Raw genomic sequence first — 26,323 nt, 5'->3', positions numbered from 1 at the left:
TATGACAGAGTAGAAAAGAGTGTGTGCAAAAAGGGTGTAGCTATTGCAGTGTTTACAGTGTGTTAGATGCAGGAGTTGTACAGGGAGATGGCCACAGGTTTCACAGTTTCTCACTGTTCCTGTGGCTAGCCAGCACGTCATGCAGTAGGTTGGAGGTATTATCCAACATCGTCTTTATCTTGAACAACATTCACCTCTCCAGCACCACCTTAAGGGATTTGTATTTGTATTATTATTTAATTTTACATTAATTTATTGTACAGGGTGGGCCATTTATATGGATACACCGTAATAAAATGGGAGTGGTTGGTGATATTAAAGTCCTGTTTGTGGCACATTAGTATATGTGAGGGGGCAAACTCCTCAAGATGGGTGGATCAGCAGTGTGGGAGGTAAGTGACGGAAGTGACGGACAAGGTAAGCGACTCATGTTGTAACTGACGTCAGACGCCGGAGATTTTGGCGGAAAATTAAAGCAAATGGTAGTTTAGATTTGAACAAATTCATTTAAGCTTCAGTATTACCAAATACACTTATCAATTGTCTTATAACTAACACTATTTGTCTAAATAATCTCCAACACCCTGGAGAACAACGAGGAGAGTTTAGAGGCTCTCCAAGATTATATTGATCAGTGCTTTCAGGATCTCGTGATGAAGAAGACCCCGTGTGCAGCTTCCCCGGCCAAACCTGAGACGCCATCGTCGAAAAGACAACGCCCGGCAGATTCCCCCAGCTCAACATCGCCAGCCGGCAAAGATATTGCCGACATACTGGAGTCAATCGACAAGCGATTGTCCAGTTTCGACGCAAGGCTGTCCTTGGTGGAGATTCTTCACCGAGAATTTAAATGCTTGCGAGAATCCCTGGAGTACAGCCAGCAGCAGGTGGAAACGCTTGCTGCTGAAAATGCCACGCTAAGGGAGTCGGTGAAATGTCTCACAGATAATGTTACCCAGCTCAATAGAGAAAATAAAAAAATAAAAGAAACCGTTATCGATCTACAAGCTCGTAGCATGCGTGATAATCTGGTATTTTCTGGTATTCCAGAAGCCGCTGGAGAGGACGCGGAGACCACGGTAAAAAGCTTCATCAAAACCCACCTGAAGCTGCCGGAGGACACTGTGAAGAACATCGTCTTCGATCGGGTACATCGCCTCGGCCCCATTCGGGCTACGGCCGGGAGACCACGTCCTATCGTGGCCAAATTCGGCCACTTCAAACAAAAGCAACATGTGAAAAGCCGCGGCAGGGAATTAAAAGGAACGGACTTCAGCGTGAACGACCAGTTCCCCAAAGAGATCTTGGAATGACACAGGGTCCTCTTCCCAATCCGACGCGGCTTCATCCAGAAGGGCTCCCGCGCTGTCATCGCTGTGGACCGGCTGTACGTGGACGGACAGCTCCACCGCGACCCCAACATCACTCCGTGGCTGTATTAACCTCACACCAGATAAGAATCAGCTGCACCATTTCCCTATCCACTCACACTAACTTGCATTAACATCTGTTTAACTTACCAGTATCAAATCGCATCTTAAAGTGTGACTTCATAGCAGAATTAACACCGTCACTCTCCGTCAGTGATTTAATTGGAATGTTTACGTTTTGTTTCTGTTTTTTTTTTTTTCTCATTTTTTTTCCTCCTCTCTTTTCCCCCTCTTGGTTTTATGCTGCTCACCCCTGTCCTTGGTTTCTTTCTTTATTCCTTTCACTGCCTCGATCACCTGCTTCGACACTCATCCACAAACATCCTTTATTTCGACACATACGCACCATGCGCTCAACGGCAGCACATTTTACTTCAGTCAGACAGCGCACACAGTCGTTTAGGATACACACACTTAAGCCAAGCCTACTCATATTAGTAATTATGCATACACAAAGTCAGACTCAGGGAGCATCTCGCCACACATTTTTTCTCTCTCTCCTTCTCTTTATTTATGAACAAGTGACGTATTCTCTCCACCTGTCTAAGCGACGCACACAGCATACATCCCTAGTTATACACAAACATCTATGGGTACACTGAGGTTCATTACATGGAATATAAATGGAGCTGGCTCCAGAGTAAAGAGGTTAAAAATATTTAACCAACTCAAAAAACTACAGGCAGATGTTGTCCTTTTACAAGAGACCCACAGACCTCTTAGAGGTTCGAATGAACTTAAAACACCTGAGTTTCCTAATGTGTTCTCAGCTTGTTATAATTCTAGACAAAGGGGAGTAGCAATTTTAATACATAAAAATATTAATTTCACAGTACTCGATACAGTTATAGATCCAGAGGGCATATTCTTAATCATTAAACTATCTATACTTGATAAAAAGCTATGTATTGCAAGTGTATATGGTCCAAATGTTGATGATCCCTCATTCTTTCATGGTTTTTTCAGTGCACTCTCTGAACACTTAGATGGCACACTTGTTCTTGGAGGCGACCTCAACCTTGGACTAAATGAAGACATGGATAGGCTCAATACAGCGGGAACTCAGCGTAATTGGCAGTCCATAAATATAATCAAACAGTATATGAGCGACTTTGGTCTTTGCGATGCATGGCGCTCCCTTCACCCCACCAGTAAGGAATATACTTTTTTCTCACATGTCCATCACTCCTACTCTCGTCTGGATTATTTTTTGGTCAGCAGCTCACTGCTGAACGACATTTCAGACACTGAGATTCATCCTATAGCTGTCAGCGATCATGGTCCTGTATCTTTAACACTAATGCACAAGAATAATACTACGCCAAGAAAAAACTGGAGATTTAATATATCACTACTTAAAGATGGAGACTTTATTAAATGTTTTAAAAAAGAGTGGACTTCATATTTGGACTATAATGACACTCCCGAAACATCAGCTTCTGTTCTATGGGAAGCAGGGAAAGCTGTGATGAGAGGTAAAATAATTTCTTTCTCATCACATAAAAAGAAAAAAGAAAACAAAAATATTCAGGAATTAGAAAAAAACATCAAATCACTAGAAGAAGCCTACGCGTCCCACCAAGATCAGGAAACATTGAACAAAATACGCAAAACAAAACTAGAATTAAATGAGATAATTGATAAAAAAACAAAATTCTTTGTACAAAGACTACGCCTACAAAATTATGAACATGGTAATAAATCCGGTCAATTTCTAGCAAACCAGCTAAAAATAAATAAAGAAAAAACAACTATATGTGCTGTTCAAGATTCATCTGGGAACACAATATATGAACCGATACAAATAAACAACATTTTCAGGGATTTCTATAAAACGTTGTATTCACCACAAATAAACCCATCTAAAAAAGAAATTGATCAGTTTTTGGACAACATAACTCTTCCAAAATTATTGGACACTCAAGCAATGGCACTGGATTCACCACTGACACCAGGTGAACTCCAGGAAGCCCTGATAAGTATGCCCAATAATAAGGCTCCAGGTCCAGACGGCTTTCCTGCAGAATTCTACAAAGAATTCTGGTCGATTCTAGCACCAGTTTTCTACAGAACGTTGTTGGAAATTAAAGAAAAGGGCAGACTTCCATCAAATATGAATTCTGCAAACATTAATCTCCTGCTAAAACCAGGCAAAGACCCTGTATATCCCTCAAGCTATCGTCCAATATCCCTTATAAATGTAGACCTTAAAATAATCTGCAAAGCTCTCTCAAAGAGACTGGAGAAAATAACCCCCCTCTTAATTCATCCTGACCAAACTGGTTTCATAAAAGGTAGGCACTCATCAACAAATACACGTAGATTACTTAATTTGATAGACTACTCATACAGTAAAAACCTAGAAACTACAATATTCTCTTTAGACGCAGAAAAAGCATTTGACAGAGTTAACTGGAAATTTCTATTTGCAACTTTACACAAATTTGGTTTTGGATCCTCTTTCATAAACTGGTTAAAAATATTATATAATTCCCCAACAGCTTGTGTTAGAACAAATGACCAGACATCCTCCAGCTTCTGTCTCTTGAGGGGCACCAGGCAGGGATGCCCACTCTCCCCTTCACTGTTTGCAATTTTTATTGAACCACTAGCAGCAGCAATTAGACAGAATTCAGTAATTAAGGGCATAAAATGCAAGAACGTGGAACATAAAATCAGCCTTTATGCGGATGATGTGTTACTCTTTCTCCAAAATTCACAAACCAATATCTCTGGGGTGATTGAATTGATAAACTCTTTTGCAAGAATATCAGATTACTCAATTAACTGGTCAAAATCTACAGTCCTCCCGATTAATTGCTCCTTCCATAATTCCTCTTCTACACCACTGCAATCGGGAAATATAAAATATTTAGGTATTAACGTTTCTCCCAAGCTTGCAGATCTAACTAAATTAAACCATATCCCACTTTTAAAGAAGGTAGAAGATGATCTGGCTAGATGGAAATGTCTACCCATATCACTCATGGGAAGGGTTGCCGCTATAAAAATGATGGTCTTACCAAAAATAAATTATTTATTCTCAATGATCCCAACTAAACCGCCACAAGATTGGTTCAGATCTCTAGATTCATGTATGTCCAAATTCCTTTGGAAAAATAAACCCCCACGTATAAACTTAAAAACACTACAAAAGACCAAGGATAAAGGAGGACTAGAACTGCCTAACTTTCAGCACTACTTCTTAGCCAACAGGCTTCAGTTTATCTCAGGATGGCTAAAACATACCCTCTTAGATGAACCTTGGCTAGATGTAGAACAAGCACTCTGCAATAATCTAGAGATCTCAGACCTACCATTTATCAGCTCAAACATCCAACGACATGAATGCTTTAAAAGCATCAACATCAGCTCCTCTCTGACAGCATGGTGGGAGTTTCTAAAATTGACGGCGTCTTCATTAATCCCATGCAAACGTACACCTATCTGGAACAACCCTGACATATTACTAAACAATAATATGATAAACTTTTCAGATTGGAGTGGTAAAGGAATCAAATATTTAGAACATATACTAGAAGGAACAGAATTTATTTCATTTGACAGACTAGTTACACAATATGGGATCAACAAGAAAAGATTTTTAGAATATCAACAAATTAAATCCATAGTAAAAAAGAAATTTAAACCGGGTCAAGTTGAATTACAAACACCACCAAATGTGGTTCAATTTCTTACTCTTAAAACCGCCAAATTTCTATCCAAAATATACAGAATACTTTCTAAAACAGATGAATCAATATCACTTCCTATTGCAAAATGGGAAGCGGATTTATCAGTTAACTTAGACCAAAACTTCTGGTCTCAGATTTGCTTAAAAACCTTTCATCTAATTAGAAATCCCAGTCTTCAATTAATTCAATACAAAATATTACATAGAGTGCACTATACAGGTCATCGGATGTTCAAGATGGGCTTTACGTCTACCAACAACTGCTCACACTGCCAAACCAATTCACCGGACAATTATATCCACGCTCTTTGGTTCTGTCCACCAGTTCAGAAGTTTTGGCACGAGATATGTGAAGACTTATCGAAGTGTCTGAAATGTAACATTCCAACTTCCCCCTTAGTGTGTTTGTTGGGCAGCTTAGATAATGTCACTTCAGAAAAGAATATCGCCCATATGGTTTTCACTGCCCTATGCATAGCCAAGAAAACAGTCCTCATGAACTGGAAAAATAAAAATAATCTTAATTCTAACCAATATAGAAATTATCTATTAGATTACATTAGTCTTGATACAGCCTCTGCCACCACATCAGATCAATTGCTCTGGGCTCCTTTGATCAGCTCCATCACCTAGTGGGGGTGGGGGGTCATAGTTTGGTCCCGCCTTCACTGTTGTGATTGGTGTGGGGGTAGGGATAGGCTTAGGGCGTCGGGGGGTTCCCCGGAGGCATCTTCCTTGGGGGGCTCAACCCGGGGTAGCGGTCATGTCCGGTTAGGGGCTCTGTTGGCTCTCAGGTGACTGTTTCCTCGTGGCTGCGCGCAGCGGGCTAGGGGAGGGTCTGTGCTGACGGACGTGGGTTACTGACCTGGTAGCCTGGCTGCCCCTGGGTGGGTCCGGGATGGGCGTGAGGTTCTGGGGGCGCTCCGTCTCTGGGCTGGGGCCCTGGCTGGGCCTCGGGGGCTTGGGTCCTGGTTGGTGTGTTGCCGGGGTTGTGGGTGGGTGGGTGCATGGGGGCACAGCCCTGGAGCAGGGTGCCACCGGTGCATCGAGCCACCTGGGGGGCTCTTCAACTGGTGGGGGAGATTGTCACATCTTGCAGGAGCTTTCCTCTCCTCAGGAGCTCCCTCTGCAGGAGGGGGAGATACAGGAGAGGTGGAGGAAGATCTCAGCCTGGGTGTTTATTGTCTTATGTAGTCTGGAAGATGAGTGGATGGTGGGGTGGGTGCAGTTTTCTCTGTGGTGGGGTTGGGTGGACTGTCCCGGGCTCTGTGGGGCCGGGAGGCGCTGCTGCACTGGGCCCCGGTCTGGATGGGCCTGGGCCCCCTTTCCCTGGCGGGTCGCGGAGTATGGGGGTGCCTACTGGGGTCAGCGGGGGAGCTGGCCCCAGGGAGGGGTCACTTGCCCCTCCCTTCCTTCCCTCCCCATCTCCAGCTGCCTCCCTCTTCCCGCTCCACCACAACCACCCACACATGCAGGACCTTGGAGTAGGGGTATGTCACCAGGGTGCAGAGGAGGCTACCCCCCCCCCCCCCCTCTGTCCCCTTCTGGCTGCCTCTCCCTCAATTTTATCCCACAGCTTAGACATTCACATTACTCACACTCTCATTACACATACATATAGGATCTTGGGGGTGGGCACGATACACGGAATCCAAAGTACCATCAGGGTGTACACCCCACCCCTGGCGTCGTCGCCCACCTCTCAATTTTGAATACACGTAGACATTGAGGGCTAGCAGGAGGGACCATGCGCTTACCTGCTGCTCTCTGGCAGGTAGCTCCATGCCCTCCTGGGTTTTAAATGCACCTTAGAACACACATGCATCAACACTACAATGAGCGGGTGGAGGGAGGTTTGGAGTCTTCTCTCACCCCCATTCTCTGCGACCTGCTGGAGCGGGGGGGCTAGGAGGAGGAGTTGGCCGTCCGACTGCGGTCTGGAGTGTGGGGCCTTCCTGCTGCTGCGGAGTCGGGGCGGTCTGCCTCCCCCCACCGCAGGGAAAAGGGTAACACCACCTGGGTCTGGGTGCAGTTCCCCCCTCCAGGGGCAAGGGTACCTAGACCCGGTTTGTAGAGTACGCTTGGGGAGTGTGATCGTGTGTACAGCGTCTCTTTATGTCTGTCTCCACGTTGGTTGAGTGTGGAGTAAGTGCATATGAGAGCATGAGGGTGGGAATGGATGTTTGTATATGTGTGTGCCTGTATTTCTGTGTCTATATGTCAGGTTGGGTGTCAGGCGCCACCTCTCTGGGGACATCTCAGGCCCTCCAAGGTTTGGAGGCCTATCTCCCCCTACCACCACTTCCCCTGCCAGTGGCGGACCCCCTCAGACATCGGTGCGTTGGTGGTTCTTTGTGTCCGGGGATGGGAGTCCAGGTACACACCGGCTCACTCCTTGGCGGCCGCTTATCGGGGCCTGGAGCCTGGGGCTCGCTCGGGCCACTTCGGAGGTGGGGTGCCCCCGGCCTCTCGGCCTGGGGCTCAGTCACTCAGGCGCGGCTGGCTGCCGGCGGAGCTCACGGGCGCGTCACTGCAACTCCCCCTGGCTTCTGCTCCGCGGCTGCTGAGTGAGCCCTCATCTGGGACTCTCCTCAGCTCTTTCTGGGACAGTGGCGCGGCTGCCCCTCTGTTGGTCTTCCTTGGTCTCTTGTGTTCTGGGGACCTCTGGATGTCTGGAGTTTTGATCTCCTCCATACCTGCTTCATGCCCTGGAGGACAGGGCTGTGGCCCCCCCACACCCTCTAGCAGATTATTACATGAAGGAACCTTTTAAAAAACAAAAAACAAGCGCGTCCATGCTCACAGGTGTACACACGGGTGATCACACCCACAAACTACACCCTTTTTGGCTCCTACCTCAAAGCACTGTGTTCTGTTGATCTTATGTGCTGCACAATAATGTTTAATATTTAGTATTTACTGTCATATTCCCATATATCATTGTGATGTTGTTTATTCTATTACTCTTGTTCTCTTCTGCTTGTTTTCTTTTTTCTTTCTCAGCAGGTGACCCAGGTGATTGATATATGCATTTTTTTTCTCTGCCCGTTCTGTTGGTTTTTGTCTTTTGCCCTTTTCCCCCGTCCGTCTTCTCAGCTGTTTCTCTTTCCCTCTTTCTTTCTCCCCTTCTTTCCCCCAGTCAAGTCTGTCCCGTATTCAGTAAGTGAAAATAAAATAAACAATAAAAGGTGAATCAAATGGACCATTACGGCAAGGCTGGGATGGTCAATTTGGTAAAGTAAATCCGTTGGGCATCTTTCTTTGCCTTTAGACAACAATTCTGATGGCAAAAGAGCCAAACGGGACAGGCAAAAAAAAAAAAAAAAAAAAAAAAAGATGGGTGGTGACCATGGTGGCCATTTAGAAGTCGGCCATCTTGGATACAACTTTTGTTTTTTCAATGGGAAGAAGGCAATGTGACACATCAAACTTATTGGTAATGTCACTATGAGACCACCCATCTCCCATGCTACAGTTAGCAAACTGCTTGCTAAGTTTCGTGAAACTGTTTCAGTGTTGGATTTGCCAAAATGTGGACGCAAGAAAACTTTCACTAATGAAGAAACATCAGTGGCTGTCCTAGCTTCATTCAGCAAGAGCCCACAGCGTAGCACTCGCCGCATGTCACTGGAGAGTGGCATTAGTCGAACATCCCTTTGGCGGATATTAGCTACTCACAAATGGCACCCTTATAAACTCTAGCTGCTGCAGCATCTCGACGAGGATGACTCAGATCAGCGCACAGAATTTGCAGAATGGGCAAAACAAAAATTGGAACAGGACCTTCAGTTCACGCAGAAGATTTTGTTCAGTGATGAGGAAAAGTTTTATGTGAATGGTGAAGTTAACCAACAAAACCACCGCTATTGGTCTGACACTAACCCACATTGGATGGATCCCTCCAAGACTGTTGGACCAACAAAAGTGATGTGGTATATGGGGGACAACAATAGTGGGTCCATTCTTCATCAATGGAAACCTCAAGGCCACTGGATATTTGAAACTGCTACATGATGATGTGTTGCCCTCTTTATGCATTGAAGCTGGCACGTTCCCTGAGTTTTTCCAGCAAGATGGTGCACCACCACATTATGGGTGCCAGGTCCGAGCATTCCTAGATCAACAGTTTCCTGGAGTTTCCAGTTGAATGGCCCCCAAGGTCTCCCGATCTGACCCCCTTAGACTTTTATTTTTGGGGTCATCTGAAGGCTATGGTGTGAAGATACGAGATGTGCAGCACCTGAAACTACCGATACTGGATGCCTGTGCTCGCATTTCTCCTGCGGTGTTGCTATCAGTGTGTGAAGAGTGGGAGAAGAGGGTTGCATTGACAATCCAACACAATGGGCAGCACATTGAACACATTTTATAAGTGGTCAGAAACTTGTAAATAACTCATGAAAGAATAAAGTTACGTTGAAACCAAGCACACCATTGTTTTTCTTGTCACATTATCAATAAGTCTGATGTGTCACATGGCCCTCTTCCTATTGAAAAAACAAAAGTTGTATCCAAGATGGCCGACTTCTAAATGGCAACCATGGTCACCACCCATCTTGAGGAGTTTGCCCCCTCACATATACTAATGTGCCACAAACAGGACTTTAATATCACCAACCATTCCCATGTTATTACGGTGTATCCATATAAATGGCCCACCCTGTATTAATAAATCTATTTTTTCATATTTATACTTGCTGCATGCATGGGGGAAATGTTAGCTGCAAGCTTTATGTGTGCATGTTGTTTACAGCAGTGCAGCGACCCCCTTGAGCTTGAGCCTTTGGGTCGATTGCATTGTCTGCATTGTCCCTTCTTCTCAGCTGTGCTGCTCGTTGCTGTTAATTATTTTGTGATTGACAAGTGCAGTTTCACAGATAATCCCAGATAATTCTTCATTTTCAAACATGGGTTCATTGAGATTTACAAAATCCCCAAAAGTTGATTCTGTTCATCTGCACGTAGCATTCCCGATAAACAGAATCTACTTTTTGGGATTTCCTTCTCTGGATCATTGAGCATGCATCGAGACATTTACAAAATAGATTTAATGTTGTATTCAGAATAACCTAAAATGAGTAACTAAGGCCACAAACTCGGAAGAAAGTGTTTAAAGAGGTCAAGTCATAGTTTGACAGGAAGTCCTTTTCCCAACCACAGCTAACACCATCTGGTGACCTTCGATTCAAAAAGCAAGCTCAAGGCATTTCAGTCTGGCTTTGTACAGGGAGTGCAGAATTATTAGGCAAGTTGTATTTTTGAGGAATAATTTTATTATTGAACAACAACCATGTTCTCAATGAACCCAAAAAACTCATTAATATCAAAGCTGAATGTTTTTGGAAGTAGTTTTTAGTTTGTTTTTAGTTTTAGCTATTTTAGGGGGATATCTGTGTGTGCAGGTGACTATTACTGTGCATAATTATTAGGCAACTTAACAAAAAACAAATATATACCCATTTCAATTGTTTATTTTTACCAGTGAAACCAATATAACATCTCCACATTCACAAATATACATTTCTGACATTCAAAAACAAAACAAAAACAAATCAGCGACTGGAGCTCTCTGCCCTTTACCAATCCAGCCACGGGCCCATCTATCTGGTCCATCAAGACTCACTCTCATTTCATCAGTCCATAAAACCTTAGAAAAACCAGTCTTGAGATATTTCTTGGCCCAGTCTTGACGTTTCAGCTTGTGTGTCTTGTTCAGTGGTGGTCGTCTTTCAGCCTTTCTTACCTTGGCCATGTCTCTGAGTATTGCACACCTTGTGCTTTTGGGCACTCCAGTGATGTTGCAGCTCTGAAATATGGCCAAACTGGTGGCAAGTGGCATCTTGGCAGCTGCACGCTTGACTTTTCTCAGTTCGTGGGCAGTTATTTTGCGCCTTGGTTTTTCCACACGCTTCTTGCGACCCTGTTGACTATTTTTAATGAAACGCTTGATTGTTCGATGATCACGCTTCGGAAGCTTTGCAATTTTGAGACTGCTGCATCCCTCTGCAAGATATCTCACTATTTTTGACTTTTCTGAGCCTGTCAAGTCCTTCTTTTGACCCATTTTGCCAAAGGAAAGGACGTTGCCTAATAATTATGCACATCTGATATAGGGTGTTGATGTCATTAGACCACACCCCTTCTCATTACAGAGATGCACATCACCTAATGTGCTTAATTGGTAGTAGGCTTTCGAGCCTATACAGCTTGGAGTAAGACTACATGCATGAAGAGGATGATGTGGACAAAATACTCATTTGCCTAATAATTCTGCGCTCCTTGTATTTCTAATCTGAAAGCTAAATCCTCGTTTTTACTGTCTATGCTCGGAAGCTACATATCTTTGATATACAGTCTATGGTCACAATGTGATGAGAAGGAGGAGAAAAGTGCAGAAATTTAAACGAGACGCTTAATGATTCTGAGTAAAACGGGTGAAGATGGAGAAGAACAAGGCAAAAATGTGCTCAGAAGAAAAGTTTGACGAACAGGGAAAACTATGCAGTGGTACCAGGAGCAGATTTAAAAGAAAGTGCAAGTTGCAACCCCCTGACTGTAGCTCAGGGGGTTGGGAAGCATATCTGTAACCGGATGGTTGCCAGTTCGATCCCCGGGCTCTCTGTCCTGGTCGTTGTGTCCTTGGGAAAGACACTTCACCTACCGCCTACTGGTGTTGGCCAGAGGGGCCGATGGCGCGATATGGCAGCCTCGCGTCTGTCAGTCTGCCCCAGGGCAGCTGTGGCTACAACTGTAGCTGCCTCCACCAATGTGTGAATGAATAGTGGCATTGTAAAGCGCTTTGGGTGCCTTGAGAAGCGCTATATAAATCCAATCCATTATTATCATTTTCATCTGGACAAACTTTTTTTCTATGGATTTAGGAAAATATCATATGCAGCTGAGTCTCATGGCTGCGTCTCTGAAGACTGTAGTGTGTCTGCTGTCACATGTAGGGATTAAAAGGTTAAGAAACAAAAAGGTCTGCTTCCCAGGTGGTTCAAGCCATTCACACACACGGTATCCATGGAAAACATGTTTGCTGGTTAGGTTTAGCGCTGCGCTGCCCCTGCCCATCTGGAATGTCACACAGATAAAATGCAATCATCTTTTTATTAAGTCGGTGTTCAGTTTATATAGTGAACATATGTGACGTGTGACGTGCTTTATAAACTCCCAGACTCACTGAAGTTCAGCGACTCCAGAAGCCGATCACGCAAGAAGAAGCAGGAGTTCCTAATAAAAGGGGAAATATTCATTGGAACGGTTTCACAGCACAGGACATCGTCTCCAGGCTTAATAATTCATACTTACAGAGGAGCATTGAATTATTGAACTGAGCTGTTAGTCCAGTGATGACTCACACACTGTTATTCTGAGAAGAGTTTCAGTTTTGCCTTCTCTTTCTGCGTTTTATCAGCCCGGCTGTTATGTACCAGATGAGACGGACGTGTGTTTGTTGCATCTTCCTAGCTGAGCTTTATTCTGATGTTAATTCAATTCAGTGTTAATTTTACGATCAGTTGATTTAATTATTGGGTTTAGCTGTACAAAGCTTCCATTTAGATATCTGGATGTCACGGTGGTGGGTCGAGTGAGGAGAACCCAGGAGGAGACACAGGCGAGGAGACGGAACTGAACTCTAAACGAAAGGCGAGCCTTTATTAGGGCTCATACAAGGAGGCAAAAAGCAAGCAGCAAGGACAGTGTTGAAACTACACTAGAACCTAAACAGGGAAAAATGAAAACTAAGAAAATTGTGATTCAACTATGAAAACTAGGAAGACTATGACTATGAACACTCTGAACACTGTGACAAGACATGGGGGAGGTAACACAGACGACCTGACAATGACTAAACGGAAACAAATAGACTAAATACACAAGAGGTAATAAGGGGAAGTGGAAAAACACGAGGGAACAGCTGCTATCATGAACATCATGACGCCACAGTGGAAGTGAAACTAAAACAATGAACATGCACCACAAGACCCCTTCAAAGTGAAGCGGGAACCATAATAAGACACAGAAATGACATGAGCTATACAACATGAAACTCACAGACATGAGACATGACAGATTAGACACACTAACCAATGAGGGAGACTTAAACACGGGTGAGACACAAGCGGAATCTGTTAAACCATGAACTGTAACTGCACCCTAGCCATGACAGAATTTAGGTCAGCTGAATATGAAACTAGAACACAAATTAACAACAAAATACAAAGAAACTCAAAACACTGGGTCTCACAAGCCAGTACCGTGACACTGCCGACAAACAAAATCTGGATCTGTGCAGCTGCTAGTATTCCCTCTGCAGACCGACACTGTGCCAACCAAACTCATTGTTGGTATGTGAGCCTGCAGAGGTGCGTGCTGCGTCCTTAAAAACACACAGTTACAAATGGAGGAGTCGTTTCAAGTTAATAACCTGACTTATTTCAACTTTTCCTTTTTTTTATTGTCATTACTACACACCAAAGGAGGAAAGCAGAAAGCTCTGACACTTGGTGCTGTGTAGATTATATACAGGAACTCTGGCAGTGTTGTAATTTCCGGTTCCACCTAATGTGGGCAGTGTTGTCTCATTGCAACAGTTCAGTGAAAAGTATTACCTGGACTCTGAGAACAAAAGAAAAAATGACACCGTGTTAATGGTTGAGTGTGTCGGCAGTTGTGAAAAAGTAAAATGATAAGAGCTTAAAAAGCCTTTGTATGTATCTTGTATGTATCTTATCTTTGTAATTATATAGCCAAACAAGGCAGTGAGAAGTAGCAGCCTCCCCATCCCCGGCTGCCTCCCTCTTCCCGCTCCAACACACCCACCCACACGAGTAGGACCTTGGGGTGCGGGTGTGTCACCAGGGTGCAGGGGAGGCATTCTTCCCCCCCCCCCTCCCCCACCCCCAGGAGGGGCAGTGCTAACACCTGCTCTCTGGCAGCAGCACCATGCTCTCCCGTGTTTTAAATGCACCTTAGAACAACACGCGCAGCAACACTACACATGAGCGAGAGGAGGGAGGTTTGGGGGTCTTCACACACCCCTGTTCTCTGCTAGCCATCGGGGCAGGGGGGCTGATTGGGATCTGGGATGCAGGGCCTCCCTGCTGCTGCGGAGCCTGGGGCGGTCCGCTTGCCTCCACCCCGGGGGAAAGGGTTACATCTCCTGGGTCTAGGTGCCGTTTCCCCCTCCTTGGCGGGGCCTGGTGCCTGTTGCTCAGTCAGGCCTCTTCCGGGGCAAAGTGGGCACTCGGGCCTCCAGCCTCTGGGCCTGTGGCTCGGTTCACTCTGGCACAGCTGGCTGCCAGCAGAGCCGGCGGGCACGCCACTGCAGCCCCTTCTGGCTTCTGCTCCGTGGCTACTGGGTGACCCCTCATCTGGGGCTCTCCTCAGCTCTTCCCAGGAGAGTGGCACGGATGCCCGTCCGGTGGTCCTCCTTGGGCTCTCGCACTCTGAGGCCTCTGGATGTCTGGAGCCTGGATCTCCTCCATGCCTGCTTCATGCCCTGGGGGCGGGGCTATGGCTCTCTACACCCTCTAGCAGACCATTACATGGGGAAACCTTTTGTATACAAGCGCGCTGATCCACACAGGTGTGCACACGGGTGTTCACTGTTCATAGACATAAACTACACCTTTATTGGCTGCTACTTCCAAGCACATTGTGCGCTGTCGGTCCTGCTTGCTACTGTAGCAGATGTGAAATGGTCGACTGCGTTGTGACAACAGACACAGACTGGCTGGAAACAGGGTTTATTCCTATAAAACAGAGTGCAGCAGCAAAATCAGTGTCACACAGCGGCAGCAGGCTTCTCCTCACCCAGTGTGGAGTCCGTACAGCTCTGCTTGCATCATATAAAAGAAAATACAACTTATCAAAATAATAATTTTCACAACCGCCACTTCAAAATCAAATATTACAGTGGGGTAAAACACAGACAATTATGGAATCACTAACAATAACGTATAACATTCAAATTCCCATTAAAATAGGTCAATTGCATAATACATATTCAAACAACTTTTTAACTCTTCCCAACATGGCTGAAGATACTGCTCAGAGCACAGCCTCGGGACATGAGCTCATTATACACATAAAACAAAAACTACACATTTACACATACCTATAAAACAGAGTGCAGCAGCAAAATCAGTGTCACACAGCGGCAGCAGGCTTCTCCTCACCCTGTTTAACACAAGTCAGTTCCACACAAACGGATGATACAACAGATAAAGCGCAGTTCCAAATATCATTTTTCTCACTCAAAGCGATTGAAAACACTTTGAGAGCTTTTAACCCTAGGAGCCAATACTTAACAAAGACAAATACACCGAATTTATATGGATAATTTAGTACAGGGAGAAGAGCTACAGAAAGCGTGCCTCACCAGTGTGGAGTCCGTACAGCTCTGGCTAGGAAACCCCACACCCGCAATGTGGCCGCAGGTGGCGTTACACTGATTAATGTCCCACTTCAACAATGACACACGGGACCTCAGTTCCACAAAAAATAAAGTTCACACAATAAAAAAGTATAACCTATGTACAATACAGTTTTGAGAATGTTCACAATTCGTACATTATATCTCAGCTACATACTCCCCCCTGAACTTCTCAAAACCCGTTAGGTAAGGGTGAGCAACTGAGCGTCACATATAACATTTCGTAACTGTCAGTGATCTGGAAATTCACTACCCGGTGATACGTGCAACAAATATGTTTCCCAACTCATGGGGAAAGTAAACAGAAGAAAGTTGGCCAGACCCCCTAATGTTTACTCGCAAGAGAAAGTGCCTTATACACTATCCTGAACAAACAACACGGTAACAGCTACTATATGATGAATAGTACTCTGAGCTGAAGACAATCTCAAAATAGGTGTTAACATCTGACATGAAAATCACCCAACATATAAAACAAGTAGCCCTCACAGAAACAAGTTCTTGGCAAAGCTGCTCACTACATTGCCTGTTTGTAGGTTTCTTTGCTTCATAGTCTGGATTAACCTATTCACAGGCTTCACTATTCGACCCACTCTCGTCCTGATCTGGCCTGCTGCATTACTTGGGGGTACACCACCATGTTTCACGAGGCTCCCAACCTCGCTGACTGGCTGACTTTCAGGGTAACTGATACTTGGTAGTGTTCCCTCCTCAACTGGGGTAGTGCAAGCCCTGCTGTTGTTGTCATCATCTACTTCAGGGTAAGCAGCTACTTCACTACTGGCACTGTCACTGTCCTGATGCTCCTCATCATCCAACTGCGCACAGACACTGTCTCCAATACTGTCACACTCTTGGGGTCCTCTAGGAGCCGGGACACAGTCATCCGTCATCTGAGCCACCCAACGGGCTGTGCGTTCAGTACAATCGTCCTCAGGATCAGCGACAGGGGATTCTCCATCAGATTGACTCTGCTCCTGGCCGAGTTCTGATTCACTGGCAAAAGACATCTCTGGTTCGCCCTCGGACTCTATGGGCAGGAAATTAGCCTGCAAAAGCAAGTTCCTATGGACAACTTTCTCCTGTCCACTCTTGACGTTCCTGATGCGATACGTGTGGCATGTGGGGTTCTTGGAGATCACAGTGTAGATGGTCGACTCCCACCTATCAGCTAACTTCCTACGACCCCGTTCGCCCTTGTTTGCCAAAAGGACACGATCTCCTTCCTCAATGTCAACACCTTTCTGCTTTTTGTTGTACAGGTCTGCTTGACGCTGCTGACTAGCTCCGGTGTTAGTCTGGGCCAATGCGAGTGCTTCTCTGAGGTCATCTCTCATCCTTTTTACGTAACTGTCATAGTCTGTTACATCATTGTCCCTTGCAACATTGTGAAACATGACATCCACTGGTAACCTGGGGATACGCCCGTACATTAGGAAGAACGGTGCGTAACCAGTGGACTCATGAGCGGTGCAGTTGTAGACAAAGGTCAGTGTCTGCAACATCTGAGGCCATTTGTGCTTCTCCCTCGGAGGTAGGGCTCTGATCATATTTCCCAAGGTCCTGTTAAACCTTTCGGTGTGACCATTACCCATAGGGTGGTAAGTTGTCGTTCTTGACTTCTGCACCCCAGCCACTTGCAGCAACTCTTGGATCAACTCACTCTCAAAATTGGCGCCCTGGTCTGAATGGATCCTTTGAGGGAAGCCATAGACACAGAAATATCTGTCCCACAACTGGCACGCAACTTGTTTTGCCGTCTGATCTGAGCACTGGAAAGCATGGGCCATCTTGGTGAAATGGTCAGTCACTACTAGAACATCCACACTCTTGCCCCTGTGATCCTCTGCGGACCAGAAGTCTATGCAGACGAGCTCAAGAGGACTGGTAGTTTTAATGCTTTCAAGAGGAGCCCTCCCCTCAGGCTCGAGTGTTTTGCTGACAACACAACGTTTACAGCACTTGACATGCTCGCGAATGTCATGCTCCATGTTGATCCAGAAAAATCTCTGCCTGGCTAGGTACAGAGTTCTGCTTTGGCCCTGATGGCCAGCATCATCATGGACACCTGACAGGACTTGACTGATTAATGTGGATGGGGTCACGTACTGATGGCGCTTTTTGCCAGTGAGGAGGTCTTTGCTCACTCTGTACAGGATACCATCCAACACTTTCAACTTTTCCCACTGTTTCATCGTCTTTTGCGCTCTGTGCGACAGGTGAGCTCTTTCTCTACGTGATGGACGCCGACCACGTACGACGAACGGAATGACTTGAGACAGTGTCACATCTGCTCTCTGCTCCTCCTGTAGCTCCTGGAGCGAGAAGGCAGACAAGGTGTTCTGGCCTAGTGAGGGAAACCGATCTAGCTCTTGAGTCAACCAGGAGATTGCTCTCTGTTTTGAGCCTTGGTCCCACTCAGCGTGGCCTGCGAAGACTGCGGAAACTTCATCATTGGTCAGGGAACAACACCCTAGGCTCTCTGCAGGGGCCAAACACTCAACACTTTGGTGGTTGGCACTGAACCTGAATGCATCCTGAACCGAGATTTCTTTGACCTGTTGCGACTCCTCTAACAGGGTTGCATAGGGTTCAGTCATGAGTCTCTGACTAACACGGTTGTGAACGAATGGCTGCCTGCTCAGTGCATCTGCAACGACATTTTTACTGCCAGGAATGTACTTGATGCTGAAGTCGTAGGGGGACAGCTTTGACACCCACCTCTGTTCACATGCATCAAGCTTGGGCTTCGTGAGAATATATGTTAGGGGGTTATTGTCTGTCCAGACGGTAAAGCTATGCCCCTTCAACCAGTGGCTGAATTTGTCACAGACAGACCACTTTAGCGCCAGAAACTCAAGGCGATGGGCGGGATAGTTTCTCTGTGCACGGGCGAGGGCCTTGCTGGCAAATGCAACGGGACGTGCTTTACTCTCGCCCGCTTGGACTTGTGACAGCACAGCACCCAAGCCGTCCTGTGAAGCGTCTGTCGACAAGATAAATGGTTTGTTGAAATCAGGGTGAGCAAGCACAACGGAGTCAAGGAGTGCAGCCTTCAAGCGTTCAAACGAGTCAACATGCTCCTTCTTCCAATCACTTGGGCTGAGCCTCCGGAAAGAAGCAGCACCTCGGGCATTTACTTTCTTTCCTTTAGGAGCGGCAGTCAGGGTAAAAAGGGGTCTGGCAATCTTAGAACAGTCCTGTATGAAGTGTTGGTAATACATTACCATACCCAGAAACGACTTTATCTTCTTCTGGGATGGCGTAACCCCGTCCTCCATCATGAGATCAGCCTCTGAGATAGCGGTGATCGCCTTAACCTTGTCAGGATCGGTCGAAACCCCGCCTTCAGTCACAACATGGCCCAGAAATCTCACACTCCTTCGGAGCAGATGACATTTTTTGGGGGCCAGCTTCAGTCCATGGGCACGTAGTCTGCTAAACACAATCTCCAACCTCCTGAGAGCCTCTGCTTCATTGGGTGCATAAACAAGCAGGTCGTCCAGGTAGCACAGCAGGGTTAGGAAATTCTGGTCGCCAAATATGCCCATCATGAGACGCATGAAGCTCGCCGGGCTGTTGCACAGGCCTTGGGGGAGTCTGTTAAACTCGTAGAGCCCCATTGGTGTTGTGAAGGCCGTTAGCTTTTTGTCCTCCTCTGCCATCTCAATATTGTAGAAGCCAGAGGTGAGATACATGGCACTGAAAATTGCGTTACCTCCCAGGGCTGCCAGACAGTCTGACTGGTGGGGCAAGGGATGGGCATCCTTGACTGTGCGTGCGTTCAACCAGCGGTAGTCCACGCATATTCTGAGATCTCCATTCTTCTTCCACACCAGTACCAGTGGGGACGCCCACTCACTGTTGGATTTGCGGATCAGCTCTCGCTCCTCCATCTCTGTGAGCACCTGTCGCAACTTGTGGTACTGCCCTGGAGGGACGCGCCGATAGGGAAGTCTGAACGGCCTGTCGTCAGACAGATGGATGCGATGGACAAAATCCTTTGCCAGTCCACAGTCCAGCTTACCCTTGGAAAAGACATCCTCATACCTGTGGATCAGTTGCAGTACCTGAGCCTTCCAGTGGTCTGAGACTTCACAAGAGTCGAGGTCTAGGTCCTCCAACCCCATCTTCTGCAAGCTGTCACGCAGGCTAGGGCAGGAGGGAGGGCTACTCTGTGCGTCGCTACACACTGTCTGGCTCTGGACCCTAAGGGTCTCACTTGGGTTTTGGTCAGAAGCCACTTCGAGATCTTCAACAGCTACACAAGCGGAAGCATCTGCTACCTTAGCGTTTCGTCTCAATGTGATAGGCTTATCACATGTGTTCAGGATTCGAACAGGGACCCACCTATCGCCACTCATAGAAACCACAGTTCTACAGACAATGACACCTTTTTTATGAGTTTGCGATTTTGGTGGTTCAACCAGAATGGCGCTGCCCTCGGAAAGGGGTGATGACGCTGGCAGTCTGCCCCATACAAGGTGCTCTTGCTTGGGGAGTAGAGTCACTGCCTGAGCTAGTTTGACAGTGCCAATGACATCTGGCATTTTGTCACCCCTCCACCGGTTAATGCCAGACAGCATATTCAGAAACTGCACTATTTCAGGCGCTTCTGCTGATTTGGGTTTGCTCAGGACTTGCCAGAAATGGGGGGACAGCCTGAAGTGTCTGAGGAGGTGTTTGATAACATTTGTCCCTAAAATCAACTGATCTTTCTGACCGGGGACCACTAGGGCAGGCACTCTGAACGTACAATCATACACTTCCATTTTCAACTCGCATATACTCTTGGGTTTAACCTGAACTCCACCACAGCCCACTAGCACAATGTCGGTACGAGTGTCGCTTAATTCCAATGCGACCCCAGCGCTCTTTAACTCTCGCTCCGCCTCTTCGCTCAAGGTACACGCCATGGAACCTGTATCAAGAAGGGCCTGCAAAGAGACTTTGTCATTCACCAATGCATTCGTGTAAAATAGGCTGTCTGCCTCATCAAGTCTTACTATATTCTGGGAAAGTACAACAGTACCAGGTGGGGCACACTTCAGGCTTTCTTTGTATACAGTCTGTATGTCATCACTGGGATTGAGGGTTTCACACTCTTCGCTCACACTGTCCCCTCTCAAGTGCAAGCACCCTAGTTTCCCTGGGGATTATTTTGCTGGGTAATGGGCTCAGCTGCTCTGGGGCAGTCTTTCCTCTGATGCCCAACCTCCAGGCAACCTAGACATCTCCTCTCTCTCATGCAGTGAGTGCGCGTGGAATGTGAGCTATTGCCACAAACCTGGCACGAAGGGAACCTGGCTGAGGCTAGAGGCTGTGGTCTAATTACGGGGTGGACAGGCTGGTTGGAGCGCTCTAACACCCTCTCCAGCATACTGAGCACGCGGTCTAGAGCACTTGGGTCTGAAGCGGCAGCTCCAGCAGCCTTACCCGGGCTGTCCTGGGAACATTTTACTGTACCTACTTGGGCATGGTTCAGTTCAAACTCAGGCGACTCGCTTGTGGTTGTCGCAGTGGCCACGAGGAGGGGATGGGGTCTGGCAGAGCCCAGGCTCTTCTTTTTTGCATGACACTCTCTTTGGTGTTCATCAATGGCTTCCTGAACCTCCATTACTGTCCATTTACTGATGGGCTTACATTTGAAAACACAGGCGAGGCTGGGATCAGGACAATTTCTGATAAACATCATGGCTATCTCTGCCTCCATGTTCTCCATTTTGCCTCCCTGACGCTGTAAATGCTTGTCAGCTGCCTCAGCAGCGATATTAAGCCTCACCCAATAGTCTACTGGGGTCTCTTTTGCAACTGCTTGGGTGGCATAGAAGTCAGCCAGTGGTTGACAGGAGCCAGGACTATCACTAAAATAACGCCTGAGTATGGCATAGATGGTCTCAGGGTTGGTCACTACACCAGAACATGAGTTACTTTTCAAACCCACCTTAACAATGTTTTTAGCTCTGCCGAGGAGGTGGTTTAAGACTTCATCCACCTGCACAGCTCTAGACAACCCTCTCTTCTCTAAGTACACTTCCATCATGTCTATCCACTCATGAACAGAGTACTTATCCGCATCATCACCTCTGTACATAGGTGGGTCTTTGATATCTTGTCGGACCACTAAGTTCACTTTGGAGAGGTCGAGAGTGGTGTCAGGGCTCTTAACTTTGGGGGACTCGGCTGGAGCTGTCTGGTTTGGACCAAGTGGGACTTGACTGGATAGTAGCCGGCTAGCGATTGATTCACCTATCTGGGTTCCCAATTCACCAATGAGCTCACGTAGCTCTTTGTGTGTGCTGTCGTCGCTCAAAGCAGGGGTTGAGGACTGGTGCTCATGAGCTTTATTTCGAATAATGTCATCTGACTCTGCTGGCTCATCACGCAACATTATAGACCTGTCTCTCACTTCATCTGCCCCAGACAGTCTCCAACCTCTCCCAGCGACTGGCGTGAAAAGGTTAAAGGAGTCTTGGCCCCTACCAGCCATGTTGCTTACAGGAGGTTAGCAATAACGACAAAGGGGATCAGAAACAAAAGGAATACAAAAATACCTATCACTCAGAAAAATACAACACAAGTAAACACGGCTCAGTTAGACTCTAACAGGTGTAACTGGGAGAAATGCCTACTAACAGAACACTGGAAATTTTTTGCTGACCCACAGAATAATTTTACTTATATTACAGGTGTCGGAAGTGTTCAGCTCAACCTCAGCGATCAGCAGCGGCTGATCAGATGCATCCGGGTCACGGCACCACTTTTATGTAGCAGATGTGAAATGGTCGACTGCGTTGTGACAACAGACACAGACTGGCTGGAAACAGGGTTTATTCCTATAAAACAGAGTGCAGCAGCAAAATCAGTGTCACACAGCGGCAGCAGGCTTCTCCTCACCCAGTGTGGAGTCCGTACAGCTCTGCTTGCATCATATAAAAGAAAATACAACTTATCAAAATAATAATTTTCACAACCGCCACTTCAAAATCAAATATTACAGTGGGGTAAAACACAGACAATTATGGAATCACTAACAATAACGTATAACATTCAAATTCCCATTAAAATAGGTCAATTGCATAATACATATTCAAACAACTTTTTAACTCTTCCCAACATGGCTGAAGATACTGCTCAGAGCACAGCCTCGGGACATGAGCTCATTATACACATAAAACAAAAACTACACATTTACACCTACCTATAAAACAGAGTGCAGCAGCAAAATCAGTGTCACACAGCGGCAGCAGGCTTCTCCTCACCCTGTTTAACACAAGTCAGTTCCACACAAACGGATGATACAACAGATAAAGCGCAGTTCCAAATATCATTTTTCTCACTCAAAGCGATTGAAAACACTTTGAGAGCTTTTAACCCTAGGAGCCAATACTTAACAAAGACAAATACACCGAATTTATATGGATAATTTAGTACAGGGAGAAGAGCTACAGAAAGCGTGCCTCACCAGTGTGGAGTCCGTACAGCTCTGGCTAGGAAACCCCACACCCGCAATGTGGCCGCAGGTGGCGTTACACTGATTAATGTCCCACTTCAACAATGACACACGGGACCTCAGTTCCACAAAAAATAAAGTTCACACAATAAAAAAGTATAACCTATGTACAATACAGTTTTGAGAATGTTCACAATTCGTACATTATATCTCAGCTACACTACACAACAACATTCAATATTTAGTATTTACTGCAGTTTACACTTAGCTAGATTAACGTGATGGTGTTGTGTTTAGTATGTTCCTCTGGGTTTTTTTTTGCTTGTTTTCTCTTCTTTTTCTCTCAACAGGTGATCCAGGAGATTTTTTTTCTTCTTTCTCTTTTTAAGTGTCCTTCCTCACTGTCCCTCTTCCCTTCTGTTTTTCTTTTCCTTCATCTTTCTTTCTCCCTTTCCTATCCCTCACTCATGTCTGTCCCATCTGTAACCACTGAAAATAAAATAAAATAAATAATAACAACAAAGGTCGATCAAATGGACCAATACTGCAAGGCCGTGATGATCCATTTGGCAAAGTAAATCCATTGGGTATCCTTGTTGGTCTTCAGACAACAATTCTGATGGCTAAAGAACCAAATGGGACAGGCAAAAAAAAAGAGAAGTAGCAGCCATCACACCACCACCTGCCAAAAGCAAAAAAGAGATGAAAGTGTTGTGTTTTAGAAAGTTGTGCTAAAGCATCACGATCAAGCCATCATGCTCAAAAGGGACTCTCACATCTGTCCCTGATAGTGATGTGTTGGTCGCAAACGAAACGGCTCTTAGAGCCTGATCTTTGAAGTGAACGACGAATAAATAAATAAAAGTATATTTACGGTGGACCCTAGAGAGAAAGCAGCACGTAAAAACTCCAAAACACGTACAAAACACAACAGAAGTGCTCCAGGATGCTAGGGCGCAGTGTTGAACTTTTGTTACCTAGTGGCTACACAAGCCAGGAAGTACCAACGACCGGATTTGGTGTGTGGTAGTAACAGGTAAATGAACATTTTTTTAAATTATTTGAATATGACTGCTTGTGTATAAATACACAAACAATACACATATTCTTTCAACTGTGTAATTTAAGTGATCTAGGTAGCTCTGTTTTGGAAGTTCAGTTAATGCTAGAAATGTCATGGTCCTGAGTCTGAGGACTCAGTGTTTTGTGTTCCTTGTGCTTTTGTTCATTCAGAGTGTGTATTCTGTTGTGATTTTGCCATTTGTTAGGTTTCTGTTCTTTGCCTGCCTGCTTCCACTTCTCTGTGTTCCCTCTGTCTGTCCATGGTGTTATTGTGTCTGCTCATGAGTCTGCCTGTCAAGTTCAGTGTCCGGTCTGGTTCTCTGTGTCTGTTAGTTTCCTGTTTTATTCTGAAAGTTCATGTCTCATGTCAGTGTGTTCAGTTTTACCTCTCCCCTGTCTCGTTAGCCTTATTGCTCCCAGCTGTGTCTCCCTCCTGTGGCCCATTCCCTGATTACTCCCCGTGTATTTAAGCCCTGTGTTTTCCTGTGCTCTCTGTCGCGTCGTCTGTTTAACTCCATGTCAGTCTGCATTATTCTGTTACCTGGTATTCATTCTGCGTCTCTCTGCCATCTCTCTTTGTGCATTTCGCTCCTCCTCCCGTGAGTGTCTGGTTTAAGTTTTGTTCTTTAGTTTTCCCAGTTTAGGTTTGTTTACTCCCCGCTCTGCTCTTCCTGTTTTGTCACTTTATCACCTCTGCAAATAAATTTTCACTCGCACCCCAGTCAGTGCCTGCATCTTGGATCCTTTTCTCAATTCACCACACGACTGCTGTGCAGCCGTGACAGTACGACGCGACCACAAGATGGATCCAGCGGTCTTGGCCGGGGAGAGCGACCTCACACGTGCCCTACGCCTGGTGGACTGGGTAACCCACACCTCCAATGCACGAGCGAAAGTTGTGGGGATAAATGCCGTTGAGGCAATGCTGGCCGGAAATCCCTATCTCCACCAGGTCCGGGGATTTACAGACTTAATCGCTGAGCTGCATAAAGCCCAGGAAGCGGTGCAAGCTCGGGAAGTAGCCAATTGTGCCCAGCAACAATGGACTACGACCGCCACAAAGCATCCGTCTCAGATTCACCCACCGGAGGTTTCACGGCCCGACCCCCCAGAGGTTTTTCCCTGCCTGTCGGAGCCGTCAGCGGTGGGGAGGAAACATTCGCGCCACCGACGCTTCACCCCACAGCCGGATTCAGGGACTCCTGTGCGACCAGCTGTGGTGAGTTTTAAGGACGCTGGTGCTTCTGGGACTGTGTTTTCTGGGGCCGTTCATGGGGAGGGTAAAGACAGTACACGGCGTTTACCTACCTTCGTGGTAACTGACCTCTCACAAGTTGGCATTTTCAAAACATCCATAACAGTAGCTGACTGTGTTTCATCCACTCCACCACCAACTCCAGTCTCACTTCAACCAGTACATCAGCCTTTAGCCAGTTCATTAGCCCAGCCTGCATCTATGCCATTAGCCCGATCACCCGTTCCCTCCATACTGGAGGCTGTGTCTGTGCCACCCATTTTGAATCTCGTTCCTAGCACCCATTTTGAGCGGAGAGACAAATGCATTAAAACCACTCTAGTTTCTCAGAAACTGGCTAATTTAGAGACTGTTACTCGCCCCAGGGCCTCCCCAGAGGCTGGGTCTCAGCCCCCAGCAGACTCAGGACCCCTGGCGGTTAAGAAGCCAGCTGAGGACCACACCCGGCCGTCGCTGCCTGAGCAGACCCAATGCTCTGTGCAGCTGCAGTCTGCCATGTGTTTGCCAGAGGCCCGTGCGCCTGCTGGTTCTGTTGCGTCCCTGCCAGAGGCCCGTGCGCCTGCTGGTTCTGTTGCGTCCCTGCCAGAGGCCCGTGTGCCTGCTGGTTCTGTTGCGTCCCTGCCAGAGGCCCGTGTGCCTGCTGGTTCTTTTCTGTCTCTGCCAGAGGTCTCCGCACCTGCTGGTTCTGTCCTGTGTGTGCCAGGGGCTTTAGTGCCCACTGGTTCTGAGACTGTTTTTGCTGGGGGGCCCGAGGAGCCCGTCCAGCCTTCTGCCTCGTCAGCTGGGGGGCCCGAGGAGCCCGTCCAGCTTTCTGCCTCGTCAGCTGGGGGGCCCGAGGAGCCCGTCCAGCCATCTGCCTCGTCAGCTGAGGGGCCCGAGGAGCCCGTCCAGCCATCTGCCTCGTCAGCTGAGGGGCCCGAGGAGCCCGTCCAGCCTTCTGCCTCGTCAGCTGGGGGGCCCGAGGAGCCCGTCCAGCCTTCTGCCTCGT

The 26,323-nt window shown here is 46.6% G+C and overlaps 1 protein-coding gene and 1 long non-coding RNA gene across 3 annotated transcripts; both read right to left on the bottom strand.

The window, feature by feature from the left end:
• Positions 1-14,860: 14,860 nt before the first annotated feature.
• On the bottom strand, positions 14,861-17,047 carry LOC146719219 (uncharacterized). Of its 2 annotated transcripts, none has more exons than XM_085461771.1 (2): positions 15,248-17,047; positions 14,861-14,965 (listed from the first exon to the last, which is right to left on the bottom strand). In XM_085461771.1, exon 1 carries the CDS (start codon positions 16,996-16,998, stop codon positions 16,051-16,053), a length of 948 nt encoding a protein of 315 aa, XP_085317897.1. In that variant the 5' UTR covers positions 16,999-17,047; the 3' UTR covers positions 14,861-14,965; positions 15,248-16,050. The 2 variants fall into 2 exon arrangements, with proteins under 2 accessions (XP_085317897.1, XP_085317901.1); XM_085461775.1 differs by having other exon boundaries at positions 14,861-15,309; positions 15,512-17,047.
• A 5,332-nt stretch (positions 17,048-22,379) lies between these two features.
• LOC146719218 (uncharacterized) lies at positions 22,380-23,234 on the bottom strand. The gene is made up of 2 exons (XR_014921182.1): positions 22,767-23,234; positions 22,380-22,484 (listed from the first exon to the last, which is right to left on the bottom strand). It is a non-coding gene; the product is annotated as an uncharacterized LOC146719218 (long non-coding RNA).
• Between the last annotated feature and the right edge of the window lie 3,089 nt (positions 23,235-26,323).

The sequence above is a fragment of the Copadichromis virginalis genome, linkage group LG1 (assembly GCF_057382275.1).
Source record: "Copadichromis virginalis isolate Kocher_CV1m ecotype Utaka linkage group LG1, C_Virginalis_male_GT1.1, whole genome shotgun sequence".
Lineage (NCBI taxonomy): Eukaryota > Metazoa > Chordata > Actinopteri > Cichliformes > Cichlidae > Copadichromis > Copadichromis virginalis.
The sequence above is the reverse complement of the archived record's forward strand: the minus strand, read 5'-3'. Positions and strand labels throughout refer to the sequence as shown.

Coding starts and splice junctions, on each gene's coding strand:
- LOC146719219 (XM_085461771.1), bottom strand. CDS start 16,998: ATGTACGGGCGTATCCCCAGGTTACCAGTGGATGTCATGTTTCACAAT.